Here is a 21,064-nt window from a genome sequence, read left to right as displayed (position 1 = left end):
AATAACGAAACGCGCATAGCATCCATTAGCACGATTCAAACCTTCATGTGTACAATTTTTCGAAATAAACATATAGCAGCATTGCAATAAATCTTGTATGTACCATCTGCAAGTATTAATATTTCATTTAATATCTGAGAGATTTATTGAATTATTCATGGTAATCTCGTCGAAACTGCATTCTACAAATCCTTCATTTTCGTTTCTGGGTAGCGACGATAAAAGCAAAATCCACCGTGTCCCTCCTATGTCCTATTCCCGCGTGAATTACATGGCAGGATCCATTTTATCTAGAATGCTAATGGGCTACATCGGCGCTAATTCGCATCTGACAAATGCGCCTAAGTTGCTGCACAACGCGAAATGTATCTTCAGTGACCCAGATTTTTTTTTTTACAAAAAAAAAAAGACTTTATATAATCCACATTCAGCCCTCATGAGGTACACATTTTGTGTGGAATGGTGAATAATCAGCATTTTTTATGATGGGGAGGTTGGAGATAATTGATATCACATGTGAGCGGTTGCTTGCTGGACCACTGTTTGCGAAAATAAATATGGACGCCAATTTCCAGCACTGCGCAAACAGATATTATCTAATTCGCGTGACTGGTATAGAAAATTCGTTATTGTTCTTTCCACCGTCGTGTGGTAGGAATTAGACAGGTATCAAACCAAACACCTGAATTTAATAGATAAACAATATAAACGCAAATGAAAAATATATTTCTAAGTTGTAAAAAATATCCACATTATTATTATTTTAGAAATTATATATATTATAGAAATTTTCATAGTGGGCGATAAGCTTAACAGATATATCGCGGCTTAACTTTGTGGTCTTGGCTTCACTGCTTAAGATGTCTTTACAGAAGCGAGAAAATAATTTAGTGGTTCTGCAAACTCGAAAAATTAATTAATACAGTACGTCCATTTCCTTGCGAGGCCGAGAGATCGGGAGAGTGTGACGGCGTCGCTAGCGGAGATACCGACATTTTCGACCAGTAACGTCCCGCTTAAGTTTACCCTCGATAGCGTTTTGTTTCGCTCGGAATCGTTTGGAGGTTTCGAATGTGCAACACTGTATCAAGATTACGTTGCAGACTAAACCGTTAAAAGTCGATGGTTTTCATGAGCATTGTTTGCAATCTGAAAGCTCCGAGCTTGAGTTGTTCTTTCCTTCGCGACTACAGGTGCCCTGGACATTGCTGCGAATGGAGTGAGGAACAGGCCTTGAACCAAGAGCGTGTTAATTTGGTACTGTGTGAAAGACTGTGGTTATTGGTTACTTGCCGTGCTACTTCTTTGTGTAATTGCAGTGTGTGTGTGTTGTGTGTAAGTGAGGCGATTGAAATGCCAGCCGCACAGTTCACGTTAGAACAAAGAATTTTTGTATGACACTTACGTGAAAACAGACTCCTGTCGAGACGCGTGTAGGTAATTTGCACAGAAATTCCCTGGCGTTTCACCTCCAGGTAGAGAAATAACCCTCATAGTATCGACGAACTAGAATACAATATAAGGACAGAACTTGGAAGAATTACGGAAGAACAACTTTTGCGTGTGAATCAAAATTTCATCAAACGATGTCAGGAATGTCTGAATGTAGGTGGACATCACTTTGAACAACTCTTGTAGCACAGCGGTCATTCCACGTCAAATAATCCAGGCCATGTCACCCACCATCTCCGATTTTGATGAAATTCGGTATACATATTGAACTTTTGATGCTGATTACAAAAATGACAACTTTTTTGAGATTGGTCAGAAGTTACGAGTTTTAAAAAATCTCCGTGTACGCCACATGCGGCTCCACTTTGAATGACACGCATTAGGTTATAAATTATAGTATCTTCTCTCAGGTTCGCCGTAGAAACTTCAAGTTCCCAGCCTTTTTTCTTTCTATGTTTTCGCCTTCCGTTCACAGTCTTTTTTCTTTCTATGTTTTCGCCTTCCGTTCACAGTCTTTCTTCTTTCTAGGTTTTCGCCTTCCGTTCACAGTCTATCTTCTGTCTAGGTTTTCGCCTTCCGTTCACAGCCTTTCTTCTTTCTAGGTTTTCGCCTTCCGTTCGCAGCCTTTCTTCTTTCTAGGTTTTCGCCTTCCGTTCACAGTCTTTCTTCTTTCTAGGTTTCGCCTTCCGTTCCCAGCCTTTCTTCTTTCTATGTTTTCGCCTTCCGTTCACAGTCTTTCTTCTTTCTAGGTTTTCGCCTTCCGTTCACAGTCTTTCTTCTTTCTAGGTTTCGCCTTCCGTTCCCAGCCTTTCTTCTTTCTATGTTTTCGCCTTCCGTTCACAGTCTTTCTTCTTTCTAGGTTTTCGCCTTCCGTTCACAGTCTTTCTTCTTTCTAGGTTTCCGCCTTCCGTTCACAGTCTTTCTTCTTTCTAGGTTTTCGCCTTCCGTTCACAGTCTTTCTTCTTTCTAGGTTTTTGCCTTCCGTTCACAGTCTTTTTTCTTTCTATGTTTTCGCCTTCCGTTCACAGTCTTTCTTCTTTCTAGGTTTTCGCCTTCCGTTCACAGTCTATCTTCTGTCTAGGTTTTCGCCTTCCGTTCACAGCCTTTCTTCTTTCTAGGTTTTCGCCTTCCGTTCGCAGCCTTTCTTCTTTCTAGGTTTTCGCCTTCCGTTCACAGTCTTTCTTCTTTCTAGGTTTCGCCTTCCGTTCCCAGCCTTTCTTCTTTCTATGTTTTCGCCTTCCGTTCACAGTCTTTCTTCTTTCTAGGTTTTCGCCTTCCGTTCACAGTCTTTCTTCTTTCTAGGTTTCCGCCTTCCGTTCACAGTCTTTCTTCTTTCTAGGTTTTCGCCTTCCGTTCACAGTCTTTCTTCTTTCTAGGTTTTCGCATTCCGTTCACAGTCTTTCTTCTTTCTAGGTTTTCGCATTCCGTTCACAGTCTTTCTTCTTTCTAGGTTTCCGCCTTCCGTTCACAGTCTTTCTTCATTCTAGGTTTTCGCCTTTCGTTCACAGTCTTTCTTCTTTCTAGGTTTTCGCATTCCGTTCACAGTCTTTCTTCTTTCTAGGGTTTCGCCTTCCGTTCACAGTCTTTCTTCTTTCTAGGTTTTCGCCTTCCGTTCATAGTCTTTCTTCTTTCTAGGTTTTCGCCTTTCGTTCACAGTCTTTCTTCTTTCTAGGTCTCGCCTTCCGTTCACAGTCTTTCCTCTTTCTAGGTTTTCGCCTTCCGTTCACAGTCTTTCTTCTTTCTAGGTTCTCGCCTTCCGTTCACAGTCTTTCTTCTTTCTAGGTTCTCGCCTTCCGTTCACAGTCTTTCTTCTTTCTAGGTTTCCGCCTTCCGTTCACAGTCTTTCTTCTTTCTAGGTTTTCGCCTTCAGTTCAGTCCTTCTTCTTTCTAGGTTTTCGCCTTCCTTTCACAGTCATTCTTCTTTCTAGGTTTTCGCCTTCACAGCCTTTCTTCTTGAAGACGCAGACTAGCGAGTCTATGGCGTCTGGACTCACGGCCAGTATAATAGTCCGTGGGGCTCGTGTTGTGTCGTCCATATATGTTTGTGATTTTCTCTTCATCCATCTCATCATCATTCATCTTCAAGTCCACAATTAGCCAAAAGTGGCAAAACAGCGAAGTAAAATAACTTAATACCAATCAATCAATATATGTCTTCACGCTTACTCCTTCTTGCTGATCACATCTTTTACGCCTTTTCTCTCCCGTTTTATGTATTTCCATCGTCCTTAGGAACTTTTCATACCGAAGCGACATGCGATAGGCGACAAGCGACACGTTCCCATTCAATCTAAAGCAAGCAGTCACCACGCATGAGCTAACAACAGACCGAAGCGACATGCACGATACTGAGAAAACGGATCAGTTCGAGCGACACGCAAGCGACAAGCGATAGGTGCAGCTTGTCGTGTCGCTTCGGTTCGAAAAGTTCGATGTGAAATCTCCCTTGGTCCCTTTTGCTTTCTATCTCTTTCTTTCACTCTTATGTTACTCTATTTTGACTTTCTATTTTTCTGGCGCTTTCATTTCTAGTCTCTATCTCTCACTCTCTTTCTATCCCATATTTCACTTCCCTCCTCTCTCTTGTTAAATATTTCTATTTTGCAATCAGGATTTCAATATATACCATTTCAAGAAGAAACGTATTGGAAACTTATTAGCGGGAGCCTATGTATCATCGTAAGGCTTTTTAGACCTTTCGGGGAGGGGGGAGGTCATCGCCTCTTCGTCCCTACCATTAATCCACCCATGATTCGTAGCAACAATTAACGGTAACTTGATATCCTTCCCTTCTCCATTTATTCATAAATATTTCTATGTTGTATATTTAAAAAAGATCCATAAACATGCTGCTGTGACTGGTTGTAAACAACTGGTTCGTGTTACTACAACATATCCCATCACAAAGTCCTTTCCCACGCACATCTGGTTGATGGAATATTGAACTTGCAGCGCCCTGCCATCTACCCACGCTACGTAGAAACTCTCCGAAATGGACCGTACTGCAGTGCCATCTGTGAAGGGTTCGCACAACCTGAAAGCTTCCATCCTGGAAATCGACAAAGAAGGCTGGCTCTCTAAAGCAACCAGAAAAGATAATTAGAAAGCGGGCGAAAATATTTGGTAGGTCAAATTTAATCTAGAATTAAATATAACGTGCAAAATGAGTATTGGTTTGCCATTGGCAAAATGGAGTAACAGTTCATTTAATTGGCCATTTTTTAAATTTTGGGTGAGGCGAGCGTTCACAACAATAACTTTTGCCGACAGTTATACCACACATAATACGTTTTCTTTGGTTATACACAATGTGTAGGGGAGGGTTTGAAGGTTTAATAAACATTTTACACCATTCGTAGAATAAAATAAACAACATGACAAAATTGATCACAACAATGCATTGGTTTAAAGAATTTGAAAGTTATATTCTAACAGAATTAAATGTAGAAATAATATTCTTATTGTTAATATACACCTATTGTTTACAGAAAACATTTTATTTGATATAATTTAAACGCGTTTATTAATAAATAAATAGTAACAATTAATTTATAACTATTAAATTTTAGGTTGCTATAAGTTGAACCCCACCCATTATTTCTGTACAAATACATTCTGCATGTGTGCGTAGGAACAAACATATAAAAAATACAAAATTAATGTCAAAAATATTTTTGTGGAACTAAAATATACCGACCGATTAATGTAATACTTTGTCAACGCTGCGAAAAAACTAATACTAAAACGTATATCAGTTTTCTCCTGGGTTTCTCTTGGCCCTGCAATGTCATAAGGGGTGTAAATAGACTCACACTCTAAAAAGGTATCACTTATTCTGAATATTGCATGAATCAGTGACTACTGCATGGGTGAAGGGAGGAGGCCGCCCCCTTACAGTCCTCCGCCGCATCAGTTAAGAAATCCTTGGGTAATCAGTGGGCTTTAACCCTTAATGAATACGATATGCAATGCAAGGCATATTAATTGTAACTCTCCAACAAATGAACGTCTCGGAATATCTTCTAAAATATTCCAGGGTCTTTATAGACCTGTTAGTCAAGTTAATGCCAATGAAATAGTCACTGAAAAGCTTCTGATCGTGGGTAGTGTTTAATAAACTTCTCATCCCCAGTGGGGTGTCCAAGGGGGGTTGGTGGGGGTTATAACCCTCCTTTGGCCCAGTATTCCTAAAGAAAAACAACGTCAAATGTAGGAAAAGATGGCAAAATGAAGGATGACTACCATAAATAGTGAACGTAAACTCCCCCCCCCCCCTTTTCGAAAACCTGGGCACGCCACTGTCAATCCCAATGTCAACCTAAACACATATGAGATGTTTGAGAGATCGAGTCAACCAACTGCTAAAAACAAATAAATGTCTACGTATATGAGATGACATGTAGGCTAATAGAACACATTTTGACTCGTAAAGAGGTTATCTGTATCAACAGCCTAATTTATCACTATTATCTTGCGTACTAACAAATTCACCTCCTAAATATATTCAGCATGATCAAACTGGCAGATTTGCTTACAGTTTTCACCGCGTAAGCACAAAATAGCATATGAAGCGAAAATATCCCTCTAGAACCCATTACACCTGAAATCTTTAAAATTTCATTTCATTTAGTTCAAATTTTCCCCTCCCTAAAAGGAACTTGATCCTCAAAGCTCACATTACATCTTGCGGGATCAGTGGCTCTGCTGAATCTCTCTCTCTCTCTTCGTTTTGATACAATCCCTACGTTTCTGCAACATTTTACATGTTTACGAGACCTCCAGAAATTTGAAACCTGGGAGCCAAATTAAAAAAAAAAAAAAAAAAAAACCTTTTGCCTTTTACAAGTTTTGTTGAACTTTGCAACTAATTGCGTTATAATTGATTGATTTGTTGCTTCAAGTCCACTTTATGCACAAGAAGGCTGATCGGGACTGGACCTACAGTTTAAAGTGGGACCAGAAGCACTGTGCCATGTGCCTCCACCGGGTATCAAACCAGGGTCTCCTTGCTTACAAGGCGACGACGTTACCACTACGCCATCGGGGAGGCCCTAATTGCGTTATGAGTTTTGTCGAGTTTACATACTCGCTAAATTTTGAATTCTAACATTCATTTGTCTTTTTCTGTGACAAAAAGTGTACACATTGCGAAGGAATTCAGATGTGGTGCATGCCTGTTCACTTAACGTGCTACATGCTATCAAATTTGGCTCAACAGTACACTTTGACGCATCCTTGATGTAGAAGTGAAAAAAATTACCAAAGCGTCAAAAAAAAGGCAAAAGTTGAGGGAAATCTATTAATACACACAACAAGTTTGTACGTCCAATAAGCCGATCGAAATAGATCTGGAATTTCCGAACTGTAATGTGAAAATTCGCTATCTAGCAATATCACCTCACTTCCAAGAAGTACACTCTGGACTACACGCGGTGGCGTGCCAAGGATTTTCGAAAGGGAGGGGTTATGTATACTTTTCTTGGTAGTCAGCCCTCATTTTGTTATATTTTCCTACCTTTGACGTTCTTTCTTTAGGAACACTGGGCCAAAGAGGAGGGGGGTTAAAAACCTTACCAACCCCCCTTGGGCACGCCACTGACTACACGAGGCTCTGGCGTCTAGACTCACAGCCAGTATGATCCTCTCTAGGACTTGTATTGTGTGCTGTCCATATGGGTTTGGGTTGTCCTTACATCAATTTCATCTTATAACCATTCATCCCCATGTTCGCAAGAGCGGCAGATAGGCGAAGTAATATAAATCAAATCGCTAGCAATATAGAAGTAAGAAGTCAGGAATTTAATCTACAATTCCACAAATATTATGGCTTCCTCTCTTTAAATTGTATGTTGACTAGCTTTATCATTCTTCTTCATCCATATAATTTTATTTGTTTCCCTTCCTATTTTGAGTACCAATGAAAAATCAGCGATATTAAAATGCCACGGAATTCTGCATACAACAGATTATTTACACTGTATCTTTCCAATTAAAACATTTCGACCAATCCATTTCCCATCATAACCGTATTTATTCATGGGGTAACTAACAGAAACTGTTTTGAATAAAAACAGATGTTGCAAAAGGCAGCAGAAAAATCTCCCTTTTTACTTAAGCGGAACGAATCTCCACCTGGCATCCTGTTTTTTACAGGTCCTCGTTGGCGGCCATGCACTGCGAATACTGGCTGCAATCCAAGATATTTGAGATATTAGGAAAGTTGACCTAGTGGCTGGATGCTGGAAGAACGTGCTCCTTTAGCCAGCGGAAGTAGTGTGCTTATTGATTGACGAGACATTTAAAGTCCAAAACGACGTTCAATTGTTTCATTTGTGCGATTTTTGTGTCTAAAGATAAATGCAAATATTGCATTTCGAATTCACTTTGAGTTTTATGATTCTGCCAGGAACACTTTGGCGGCAAAAAGTCTACTGAAAAGCCATTCAAATTCCACAATCGTGTTAAAAAATACCGCTAAGCATATGATTACTTGTGCATGAAAATTATTTTCGACAAATAAAATGATCGATTCATGTGCCAAAGACTTACATAAGTTAGTAGTTGAAATATCGCCATAAGAAACGTGGAATTCTAATATTAACATAACAATTGTCAAGGTCCCGGCGGTAAGACGTTTGGTGATACTGGTTCAATTTGGTGTCATCTGTAAAAATACCTCATGGTTCCCTAGTTCCAGTGATTCTGGAGATAGGAAAATACGGAAGTCACTTTGGTGTGACCCATGGCCCTCCAAAGTCACGTGTAGAACACTAACTACGTACATACACACATACACGGTTAGTCACCGAGCCAAGGTTTTCTTCTGCCGACCCAGTGAGCCAATGAAATACAACACGTAAAAGAGTTGTTTTTTCACTTCAAGCCAAATAAAGTCCACTGGATTCGCCAAGACATGCTATGCATCCACAGACCAACCAGCTTGCTGATAACGAAGTTTCCTCCTCTCTTGTTGTGTCACCAATGCTACAGCTGGTGACCGTGGAGGCTGGAAAAATTGAATCGGTACTTGTCGGCCAAGAATCATATAACCTCTGGTAAGAAACAACAAATGGTCAGTAAGAATAGTTCACAGATTATTTGCATTTACATTATTATATTCTAAAGATATTGCATTATAAACGACAGTGTTCGGTTAACAATTTGTGTTCAATCTTCCTCGACACTCGAGTTTTTATTTTCCAAACACGAACAAAGCATTGTTCGAAATGTCCATCGTTCCTTCCTCATTAAATTTATCTTTAATTCGGATTCTTCCGGCATTTAATCGATCAGATAAATTAGCGTTGTCTGTTGACTTAGTGTTTACTTGCTGTCCACAATCACGCAATGCCCGAAGGAGCTTTCTATTTCAACCGGGAAATGTTGTTTCTAAAACTAACCCTTTGAGCAAAATACACATTTTTCTATTTGTCAGAAAATATATATTACATTTAAAGCCACAGCAACGTGACGTAAAATAACCAGAGCAAAAAACAGAGCGAGAGGTGCATATTAGATATCTGTGTCGCGGCTTCAAGCCTGGCCCATCAAATTTAGAAAATGTGTGGTAGTCGGTTTTTATATTCTCAAACGCTTTAGGGAGGCATGTAGACAGGGATTGGGCTCTGGGGGCTGAAGCCCTCCAGAAATCCTACAAATGTTTCGTTGGAAATAATGTAAGTTGTATAGTTGTAATTAATTTTACTTCCTTAGCAGGATTTAACATATTGTATAATAAGTTGTAATTGCTGAAATTTGTAGGGGCGTGCAAGACAGAATTTTTTTTGGTCGGGACGGGAAAAATTCGCAATTTCCCGACAAAGTCGGGAAATTTTCGGGACAGGAAATGTTCGAAATTTCCCGAATCTCAGAAAATCTCGAATTCTACAAGTCATTTTCAACTTAAGTGATTGTTTTTGCATTTCTGGAATAAAAACAAACAATTTCCGATAAGTTCCAGACACTTGCAATGCAGCAAACGGCGAGAATTAACAACTTTTTAAAATTTCCCGACTGCTCCAATCCCGTCCCGACTTTTTGGGATCCCGCACACCCCTAGAAATTTGTCCAAGAACACGCTTTGCCGATCATGTACAAATTGACTAATCATTTTGTCTTGTATCTGTAGTGAATAAACTGTGACAACATATGCTCTCGAAAGATGTCTGTTATGGTCGTGTACCTCGCGTCGCCGTTGGTCGCGTTGGACAATCAAGTGTTCATTTACACTTAGCACTTCGTTGTTGCTCATTAAAACCAACTTCTAAGACTTCTGCGCAAATGTTCGACGGTAATATACTGAGAAATTCATCGTCAGGGCATATATTCTCCCACTTTTTCGCCTTTAGATGGCGGCTGCTGATAAGGAATGTGTCCTTCTCCCCCGAAATAATATTCTGGCTACATCAGCACACGCACACAGAGGTTGAAACATGTAGTTGTGACAACCACCCACTCTTCATCATTAACACCAATCTACTTTTAGAAAAATCAATAATAATTGACTATCCAGCATTCTTAAAATCTTATTTCTTTCCTTGACAATTTTTTGTCTAGAAGAATTTCCTACTCTGCGTTCACTATCACATCATTAATAGTGGACCGCACTTGTATTTTCCTCTGATCTAGTTGGTATATTCAAGGCTATAAGTTGCACCATGGTAGGTCAAATCTAGGAATCCCAATAGTACAAAGTTTGAAATCCACTTCTTTGGGTTGGTTCTGCAGTGAGCAAAACACTGGGCGATGGGTTACCCACATCCATAAAACGAAAATGCACACTCGTAAAAGATTTCAACAGTTATGAAGAAAGCGTATTAATAGAGTTATAATGTGGTATTTTGACCAAACAGAAGAACAGATAAACTGTTTGTATTCAGTTGAAGGATCATTTAGGTTAATCTCTCTGTCTCTCTCTCTCTCTCGCACACATACACACACAAAGTTATATGGATGTATATACGCCTAATTGGAGTCTTTCCTATATTTCCTAGTAGCTAAATACTTAGTCGACCCCCGTGGAGGAGTGGTTAGCACATCGCGCTACGACGCTAGGAGTCCCAGGTTCGAATTCCGGCCTAGGCATGGATGTTTGTGAGTGTCATCACTCTTCCCCATCTTCGCAAATTAGCCAAAACTGGCACAAAAAGCGAAGTAAAATAAAACAAACCAATCAATCAATCAAGCTAAATACTCAGTGTGTATGAAACATGAATTATACATACGTGTATGAAAAACTCACCCAAGAGGACCAAATCGATCTTCAAAACGAGCTTTTGCCTTACAATGGAGCGGTATTGCGGATATCCTGACCATAGTTATATCGTACGGCACTTCCGCTTGGTAATCAGTCCAGAAGGGGGTAAATGAAGGGCGCAGTTCTACTGCAGGATCCAGAATTAGTCCTTTTAAATACAGCGACGAAGGAGCACCTTTAAAAGAAGGAATGCATAGTAATAATACTAGTAATGGAATGAAGTGATATACTTCTATAAACAAGTACAGGCATAGACACTTCTGGATTGTTACGACCATATTGAAAGTCAAGTGCCCGATGCAACCCAGAAATGCCAGTCGCTGTACAATTAATCCATTCTTTAATCGGCTATCCATTCCATGCTTTCGAAAGTTAGATGGATTAGAAACCTGGTGGCATAAGTTTATATTAAATTTCACATCTTTAATTCACTGCACTCTGTTAAACTCGTCTTTTTGGCTAAAAATGCTTACAAGCATATTGATTAGGTGAAGACATTTTCATTAAATTTCTCTATTTCGTTCCTTCCTTTCAAAAAAATTACAGTTTATTAATAATAATATAAGTGGTAAATATCTTTATTTTAAAGATTTATCGAAAAGATTATGCTTCTTTAGTTCTCGTGTAAACTAGTTCGCTGTAAAAATGAAAGCTTGATTTTTTCATAAATTACAAGAGAGTAGTCTAATAAGTCGATGAAGCCCGTTGTTTGGTGGTTGAAACTACTGAAGTAAAGGGGAAAGGAGCAACTAAGTGATAATGTAGTTTTCTTTGCTTACTTCAAGGTTACATAAAACATACCTCAATATTTTCTTTATAAATCATTCAGCTGCTTTCAGAGTGGGCCTTCTACGATACTGTAGTCGGTCAGCATCCGAAAATACAGTTCTGCTTCGCGTACACCAGAGTATAATTTTATTTAATATTGTGACTAATTTTACATTAAAACCACAGATTAAAGCGATAGTAGTGTCCAGAAAAAGAACATCAAAGTAATCTTAACACAAAGTATTTTAATTCATTGCCAAACATTTCAGATAAGAATAATATTGTGCTTTCCATTGACCGTATTTTCGATTCATGGTGAATTTGCTAAAAAGACCATGTCAAGAAAATTAAATATGTAAGTTTTACTAGTAAATGCATTTAATACTCACGAAACAACAGGGAGGAGAAAAATAAACCTCAAAAATAAATAAAAATGCAACAAAAACTGTTAAAATACTGGCAAATAACCTAAAAGCCAAAAAAGGCTAAAAAATGCAAGAAGAAAAATGCAAAATAAAAAGTGTTTTCTGGTTCTAACTGAAGGGAAACTGACATGATATCAGGTTTAGCATTGTTCTTAAGGGTCAGAAAATAAGTTGATCATTCACGAACTTCCGGACCCGAATTAATAATTATGACCATTGGAAAAGTTGGAGAGAAGATGGCGGCTTACTTAAATTTTTCTTGTTGAGGGATCGTATCGTCCCATATCTCCACTTTATAATACAGAAAAAAATCAGGTTCATATTTCGAAAATGACTTGCAGTTTTCCACCACGAAAATATGTTTTTCATAGTTTGAAGTTCGTTAGGATGCACTTGCAAGGCTTTCAATTATTTTAATTTCACACATATTTTATATTTCATACGTTGAATATCCCTTTCCTCTCTCTTATCCTACAGTCTTTGGAAAAAAGCTGAAGTTTCTTGGCAACCGGGGTCTGGTTCAAATTACTCCTTTTCGCTCTCCTGTTTCTACTTTAAACAAACAACAAAATACTTCCTAACTAAACGATTGCTTGTTCAAAACACGGAATTTACACACAGTTTACAAAATATGACAAAACACCAATATAAATGTTCATCATTCTTCCTTTTCAGCGTTTCTCGATTGTTTCTGAATTCGTTTCCTCATAAAAATTGCCATGAGTAAATTATAGAAATGACATTATGTGTGAATTGGTTTCTTCAAACTGGTAGCAAATTTTAACATGAGCTACCTGGAGAAGAGGTAGCGTGCTTGATTCTCAAGAGGGAGGTCGTAGGTTTGATTCTCCACCCAGGCAGGATTTTTTTCAGGAGTATATCGTTGGGTGTAAAGTTTATCCACCGAGCTAAGAAGTTAACATTGGTCTCTGTATTTCACGAGGTGAAAGGTAATACGTAGTAAGAGGAAGTTATTTTGATCATAGGAGGAAGTCACATGCCACGTGCAATGGGCAGACTCAAGTTACGTAGAGCTAAGTCTGTGATGGTGGTTTCGAATATTGCAAAGTTAGTGGGGAAAGTTTGTTAGATCTGATACTCGTACCTTGTGTTGAAATAAGACTAACATTTTAGATACAAAGCAGTGACGAATTAACCATCATTCTGAGGTTTTGATTTTTTTGTTTGTCACTCACTATATAAATAGTTAGTAGTTTCTTAACACATCGGCCTCCGTCGCAATAACAATTTACTTATGTTAATTTGCGATTTACTATTAGTTTTAGACGCATCATAAGATGGTGGTGAGGGGATTGGCAACAGTCATTACGAAGGAACGGACATAAAATTACCAATCTTAGCAATTTGAACTCATTAAACTCTCTCCTTCGCTACAGTAATGCACTACATCACTGCATAACATAATTGTATATGTGTGTTTTAGAATATCGAAATAATCAACATTTTAGGTGTCAGTGAAGAACATATACAATACATAACTTAAATAACGATACATTTTGCATCCTGAATACATATATGTGATATGTGAATTAATCATGATATGTGTGTTAACACAACTTATGAAGATTAACTAAAGAAAAAAGTTTTAAATTTAAATCCTGGAAATCTGCAACTTCTAAGGCGAAAAATGCGCAAAAGGGACGGGTAAACATTGGGTCGCTTTTTCCTTATGACTTTGCTCAGCTTTGAATGCCAAGACTAAACAACATTTTTGGTCCTGTGTCTTCAGTTACAACATTTCCACAAAAATATTGGAACATGTTCGTTTCCAACCACTGTTCCACGAGATAGTCGTTAAAAACAATTAGACTTTTTGATCGCGTGGAGAAATTTTCTTGCTGAACAGGAATCTTGCTTCTGCTATTGCTGATCTAATTCAGCAAACTGAGACAGTGCAGCACACATTTTGATGTGCACCGTGCTAGTTTCATAGTCAGCGAGTCCTAATCGCTGGTTGACAAAAGTGACTGGCACAACAGGTAGCAATATACCGGGTGGTCCAAAAGTCCCGGAACGGTCAAATATCGTGAGAAATACACATCGAATCGGAAAACGAAAAAATACGTGTTTAATAAGTGAAAGAAAGCTATTCAATGATATCACACTTGATTGCCCACCCCCGCCCCCTGGGGGTGGGGTGGGGGGCAACTGTGAAATTTGAAATGGAAACCCCCATTTTGTATTGTAGAATCGGATTCTACGTAAGAAAATAACCGGGTACTACATCTCGCGTAACCCAGGAACAACGACGTGGACGTAGTATTTTGTTCCCATCGGGGTGCTTGTTGTAGGTGAGTCCCCTCGCCTCTGTGGTGACCGGAACTTAATTACGCGCTCACCACCCCCTTTTCAAATTTCACAGAGGCGGGGTGGGGTGGGGGTGGGGTGGGGAATCAAGTGTGATATCATTGAATAGCTTTCTTTTACTTATTAAACATGCATTTTTTTGTTTTCCGATTCGATGTGTATTTCTCACGATATTTGACCGTTCCGGGACTTTTGGATCACCCGGTATATAGCACAGTGGTCGTAGGTACCGAGTAGGGAAGGCCAGATCCGGATCCTTGCAGATCCGAAATCCGGATCCGTTGGGGTTCCGGATCCTAAAATTTTTCGGATCCGGAATTTTCAGATCCGGATCCTGTACTTTCGGATCCGGATCCGGTTCTTTTGGATCCGGGTCCGTTTTGCCATCCCACATGACCTTCTTTGGAAAGTATGAATGTGTTTATAGCATATTGTTACCTGTTGATATATGTACATATATTATAATTATAATATACATACATACACATATATAGTGTGTGTGTGCGCGCGTGCGCGATTTGTAAATAATTAATACACTTACAAGGGAGGTCTAAGTCTCCCCCTCCGATTTCCATGAAACTTGCCCCCCCCCCCAAATGTCAAGATGAAGAGAAATTGAACTGGGGATCTAACCCCTAATCCACGTAAATATGGCACAGGAAGAAACAGGGGGCATAGGGCCTCTCTATACACCTGCCAAATTTCATGGAAATCGGAGGGGGACACAGAGGTCAGATGATCCCCAAGTCAATTTGTCCTCATCTTGACATTTGAGGCGGGTTTTGCCCCCTAAAACAGTTTTTTAGCCGAAACAAAAAAAAAAAAAAAACACGTATTTCTTCCTTTGGGCCCCTCTATACACCTACCACGTTTCATGGAAATCGGAGGGGAACACAGGGGTCAGATCCCCACTTTAATTTGTCCTCATCTTGACATTTGAGGAGAGGTTGCTCCCCTAGAACAGATTTTTAGCCGAAACAAAAAACCACGTATTTCTTCCTTTGGGCCCCTCTATAAATCTGCCAAGTTTCATGGAAATCGGAGGGGGACACAGGGTTCAAATGCCTAGTTAAATTTGTCCTTATCTTGACATTTGAGGGGGGTTGCCCCCTAAAACAGTTTTTTAGCCGAAACAAAAAAACACGTATTTCTTCATTTGGGCCCCTATATACACCTACCACGTTTCATGGAAATCGGAGGGGAACACAGGGGTCAGATCCCCACTTTAATTTGTCCTCATATTGACATTTGAGGAGAGGTTGCTCCCCTAGAACAGATTTTTAGCCGAAACAAAAAACCACGTATTTCTTCCTTTGGGCCCCTCTATAAATCTGCCAAGTTTCATGGAAATCGGAGGGGGACACAGGGTTCAAATGCCTAGTTAAATTTGTCCTTATCTTGACATTTGAGGGGGGTTGCCCCCTAAAACAGTTTTTTAGCCGAAACAAAAAAACACGTATTTCTTCATTTGGGCCCGTTTATACACACACCTGCCAAGTATCATGGAAATCGGAGGCGGACAAAGGAGTCAGATTCCCACTTCAATTTGTCCTCATCTTGACATTTGAGTGGATTTTGCCCCGTGAAACCGTTTTTTAGCTGAAACAAAAAATCACGTATTTCTTCCTTTGGGCCCCACTATACACCTGCCAAGTATCATGGAAATCGGAGGGGGGACACAGGGGTCAGATCCTCACTTAAATTTGGCCGCTAAAACCGTTTTTTTTTTAGCTGAAACAAAAAAAACACGTATTTCTTCCATTGGGCCCCTCTATACACCTGCCAAGTTTCATGGAAATCGGAGGGGACACTTAGATAACCTCCCTTGTTTGTCTTACACTTTGTAATTATATAGACTAACACTGCATATATTATAATGTTTTATTTTAATTTGTAAAACTGTAATTGTAGAACAATTGTATAATTTTTGTATAACATTTCTATCTTCTTATTTGTGTTAAAGGTTTCATCCTGGAACGGAATGTCTCACATTTATGTGTGTTTTCATTTCCAATACATTCGAATGAATACATATTCGTTTCAATGACATTTTATGTTAAACAAGTAAGATTATTTTTGTGCACGAGTGTGTTAGCCGATGCGTAGCAAAGTATTTTAGGAACAACACTTGAAAAAAAAATTCTTGTAGGACTAACTAATGAAAAAATTCTTTGTAATCGAAGATCATAATATCTTTTAAGGTGTGGTAATATTATAATGGGATTGAGATACGAAACTCTCGGATCCTGATCCGGATTTTTGGATCCGGAACTTTCGGATCCGGATCCAGATCCAAAACTTTCGAACCCGGATCAGGATCAGGAATTTTCGAATCCGGATCCAGATCCGTAACTTTTGGATCCGGATCCGTTTGGCCATCCCTAGTACCGAGTTGACGAACCAGAGGATTTTCAACTGTCTGTTTATAAAATTTCGTTCAGAGTTTAACATGAAATTCTTCTATTTTGGAGAGACGGTGTTCACAGTGAATAGGGGTCATCCTAGTGGTCCATTGAAGATTAAGAAAATATCGTAAATTCTATTTTGATATTTTTGTATGGTTTGAAAAGTCGCACAGGGGATCCATACCTAATAATAGGTCGATTCATTAATTTATGCAGCAATATAAAATAATAATAATAATAATAATAATAATCCGTCGCGCAACAGCCCATGAAGGGCCTAGGCATACCTACCGACTGCCGGTCTCCCTCCCACGCTTTCCTTCGTCACCTATAAGCGTGGAGATCTTCAACCAGTATTGGAATAGTCGGGGGGTCAGCCCGACGTATCCCCAGCCGTTATAGTAGGTCTCCGTGACCGGGTTACGCTCACTCACTCGGAGCTCCCCAATTTCCTCACGATGGTGGGTTGCCACCGGCCCTATACGTAGGCCGAATAAATTCCGACCAGAGCCGGATTCAAACCTACGCCGTCCCTACGCAGCGAACGATCTCAAGACGAGTGAACGCCTTAACCCGCTCGGCTACGGAGGAGGACTATGCAGCAATAATTTATATTAAAGTGGCAGAGGGCTAGGGGTAAAGGAATGATTTAATTTGATGAAACTGACCTCTGGCACTTCTCTGAATTTTTTCGGATGTTGGCTCGAAAGGTAAATTTAATGAATTATACGAGAGTTCGGCGTTCTTACGAAGGGGAGATGCATTCTATTTAAACTTTCAACTCGCAATCATTCACCAATCATATTCTTTTCAATTGAAGATAAACACAGGTGCAATGTCATAAACAAAAGTTCTCGCGGCGGGTTTGACATTGACTTGCAGGAAAATCAGTCAAATGAAATCTGGTATATGTCACGGCAGGATGGATCCGATAAGACACCGATTGACTCGACGGATTTAACACTAACTCGAAGGCGACGTTGAAAAACCAACTGCAACAATGTGCTTCGAAACGTTGAATGATCTTGAATGCAGTGGCGGCGATTATGGGAAGCATTTGCACACACCCCCTCCTCAGTTATTGCACTATGGCTTCCTAATGGTAAGCCTTGTCTATCAAGGAAAAGTAACCTTTCCCCTCCCCCTAGTTTTGGTACCCAATCGCCACTACTACTTGAATGCATGTGATCATGTTTAAGATACTCTGTCTCGTGTATCTCTGGAGCAAGCGAACGAAAACAAGTCTCTGCGCAATTAGTGACGCGAGAAGGCTCGACTAGTAAACACGTGCGAGGGAAAGAGATTTCGTGGAAGGGGAAATGCAACTGTAGTTGCCGGCCTTTGCAGCAGCGTGTGCTGCTTCAGCCCCACCCGTTCGCTTTCTCCCCTTCTCTACCCTCATGCGCGGCCTTGCTCCGGAAATACCCGCGATAGAGTAAATATATAAAATGGTTTCCTATTGCTAATATAATACAACATAAATTTGTAAGTACTACCTGAGCAGTCGCTAGAAGCGATTTCGTCTTTCGTTTTCATTTCTTCGGAATACAATGGATTATTTTCATGGACGCTCTGAAGATTGAAGCTGAAAAGAGAAATTCAATACCGAGTTAGTAAAGTACGATTTACATCATCGCATTGCAGCGATGAGGATATATTCACCATACAATGATGAAATTGATAAAGCGACACTTACAAAGAAACATCCATACATAGACAAGAACTCGAACCAAGAATAGCCAGTAGCTAGATTGAGTCTACCGCTCAATGCTCTCGGCCGCACTAAGCGGCTAAGGAACCTATCGATATTAAACAACTAGACAGAAATTTTGGGAGTAATTTATGTTTATTAGTTTGTCCATCTGTTAATACAAGACATTAGCTTGCTCCTCACATCTCAGAAACTACAAGGGCTGTAAAGATAAAACTGAATGGACTGACAAATCAAACGATAATGTGTGTAGGAATCTTGTAGGAATTTTGTAAATTATATTTTTCATTTTTCTTTATCGGAGATATGTCTTACAATCTTCCACTGTATAAAATGTTCTTTGTTTTTTAGGAATTCCAAGGAATGTACTAACTAACTAACTCTCTAGCCTTCTTAAACCCGAAGGTTCATGGCTGCAGCAACACAGGCCTTCCATCTGTCCCTATCTTGAGCAAGATCTATATACTCTTTTCCATCCCTACCGATTTCCTTTAGGTCCATCTCAACGTTGTCCCTCCATCTTCGTCTTGGCCTTCCTACAGGTCTCTTACCATCTGGTTTCCCAACAAGAATCCTGTAAACTCCTCTTTCCACTCCCATTCGTGCCACATGGCCTGCCCACCTAAGTCTTCTTGATTTAATTATTCTAATAATATCTGGACATGAATACAAATTATGTAGTTTTAAATTATGTAACCTTCTCCATTCACCTGTCTCCTCATCCCTTTTAGGTCCAAACATTTTCCTAAGGATCTTATTTTCAAATACTCTCAATTTATGTTCCTCTTTCAATGTAAGAGACCAAGTTTCACATCCATATAATACTACAGGCAAAATTACTGTTTTGTATATTTTAACTTTTAGTTTCTTAGATATTAAACGAGAAGACAAAAGTTTATGAAGAGAGAAGTAACATGCATTTCCTGAATTAAGCCTACTTTGTTATTTCCTCTTTAATATAATTTTCATTTGTTAATATTACTCCTAAGTATTTGAATTTGGAAACTGGTTCAAACGAGTTGTTATCAATAATTAGATTTTGATTATTACCTAACACTTGGTTTCGGCCTGTAAGCATATATTTAGTTTTCTCTTTGTTAACTTCCAAACCTATCTCTTTAGCAGTTTTGAAAAATATTTTAGCATTATTCTTAATCGTATTTATATCATCCCCCAGTAAGTCTACATCATCTGCATATGCTAACAACTGAGTCACACCATTTAATTTTAGTCCTTCTTTAGTTTCGTTTACCTTCCTTACAGCATATTCTAAGGCAAAATTAAAGAGCAATGGAGATAATGCATCTCCTTGTTTTAACCCATCGTGAATTATAAATTTGTCAGACATATTATTACCCACACGAATTTTACTTTCTGTTTCACTGGTGCATATTTTTATCATACTAACAAGCTTCTTAGGTATTCCAAACTCTACTAATATATTATATAATTTATCTCTTTTGACCGAATCATATGCTTTTTTGAAAGCAATGAATACCTGATGGACATTTTGATTATATTCCCACTTTTTTTCAAGTGTCTGTCTGATGGGAAAAATTTGATCTGTAGTTGATCTGTTACGTTTAAATCCACATTGATAATCACCTATAATTTCATTAGCATATGGGGTTAGTCTTGTTAAAAGAATGTTAGACAATATTTTGTATGTTGTTGAGAGTAGAGAAATTCCACGGTAATTATTGCAGTTCATTTTATCACCTTTTTTAAACACAGGAACAATTATGGATTCTTTCCACTGTTGAGGGATTTCTTCTTTATTCCATATTAAACAAATTAATTTATGAATTTGACATATTAATGAATTTCCACCATATTTAATTAACTCAGCTGGTATTAAATCAATGCCAGGTGCTTTGTTATTCTTAAGCCTTTTAATAGCATCTTTAACTTCAGTCAAGTTAGGTTCTGGAACTAAAGGTTCTGCTGTGTGTACTTCATTTACTTCTGATTTATCTCCTACATGGACATTTAAAAGGTCATTAAAGTAGTTCTTCCATCTATTTAGAATATCGCTTGGATCAGCTAGAAAATCACCGTCCTTATCTTTTATCAAGTTTACTTTAGGTTGCCACCCCTTTCTAAATTCATTTACACCTTTATATAAATCTCTGATATTTTTATTTTTGCTGTTTGTTTCAATTTCGTTAATTTTTCTTTTCAAGTAATCTCTTTTTTTACTTCTAAACGTGCGGTTAACTTCTCGCTTTATTGTATTATAATTGCTTAGATTTGTATCATCCGAGTTATTTAACCACCTAGTCTAGCCTGATTTCTTATTTCTATTAGATTATGACATTCATTATCAAACCATGGCTTACTTTTTCTCGGTTTATGGTATCCTATACTTTCTTTAGCTGCTGATTCTATTGCATTACGTATGTGCTCCCAATTCTTATTTACGTCTGTTTCATTTATATTTTCATCATCATTTAAATCCTGCAAAACCTCAAATCTATTTGACAGTTTAATTTGGTAATCTTTCTTAATTCTTTCATCAGCAAACTTTCCTGTATCAAATTTTATAACTTTTAGATTTTGTTGCTTATGATTTATCACTGAGAGTCTTTCTCTTAATTTAGCAATTACTAAATAATGGTCACTGGCACAGTCAGCACCTCTATGTGTACGAACGTCATGTACTGGTCTGTCTATATGATTCAGCGTGTGTGTGTGTGCTATCAATATTAAATTATCTACT

General features: G+C 38.7%; 1 protein-coding gene across 2 annotated transcripts in view; it reads right to left on the bottom strand.

Moving 5' to 3' along the window:
- LOC145984032 (cadherin-like and PC-esterase domain-containing protein 1) overlaps positions 1-21,064 on the bottom strand; it is a 516,258-nt gene that overhangs the window by 152,751 nt on the left and 342,443 nt on the right. For both annotated transcript variants that reach the window (XM_083117366.1, XM_083117365.1), the window contains 2 exons: positions 18,131-18,219; positions 10,694-10,883 (listed from right to left, as the gene is read on the bottom strand). In XM_083117366.1, coding sequence (XP_082973492.1) covers positions 10,694-10,883; positions 18,131-18,219 — 279 coding nt within the window. The remainder of the gene's footprint in view (positions 1-10,693; positions 10,884-18,130; positions 18,220-21,064) is intronic.

The sequence above is a fragment of the Lepisma saccharinum genome, chromosome 2, assembly GCF_977018435.1.
Source record: "Lepisma saccharinum chromosome 2, izLepSacc3.1, whole genome shotgun sequence".
Classification (NCBI taxonomy): Eukaryota; Metazoa; Arthropoda; class Insecta; order Zygentoma; family Lepismatidae; genus Lepisma; species Lepisma saccharinum.
This window is presented reverse-complemented; position numbering and strand designations above follow the sequence as displayed.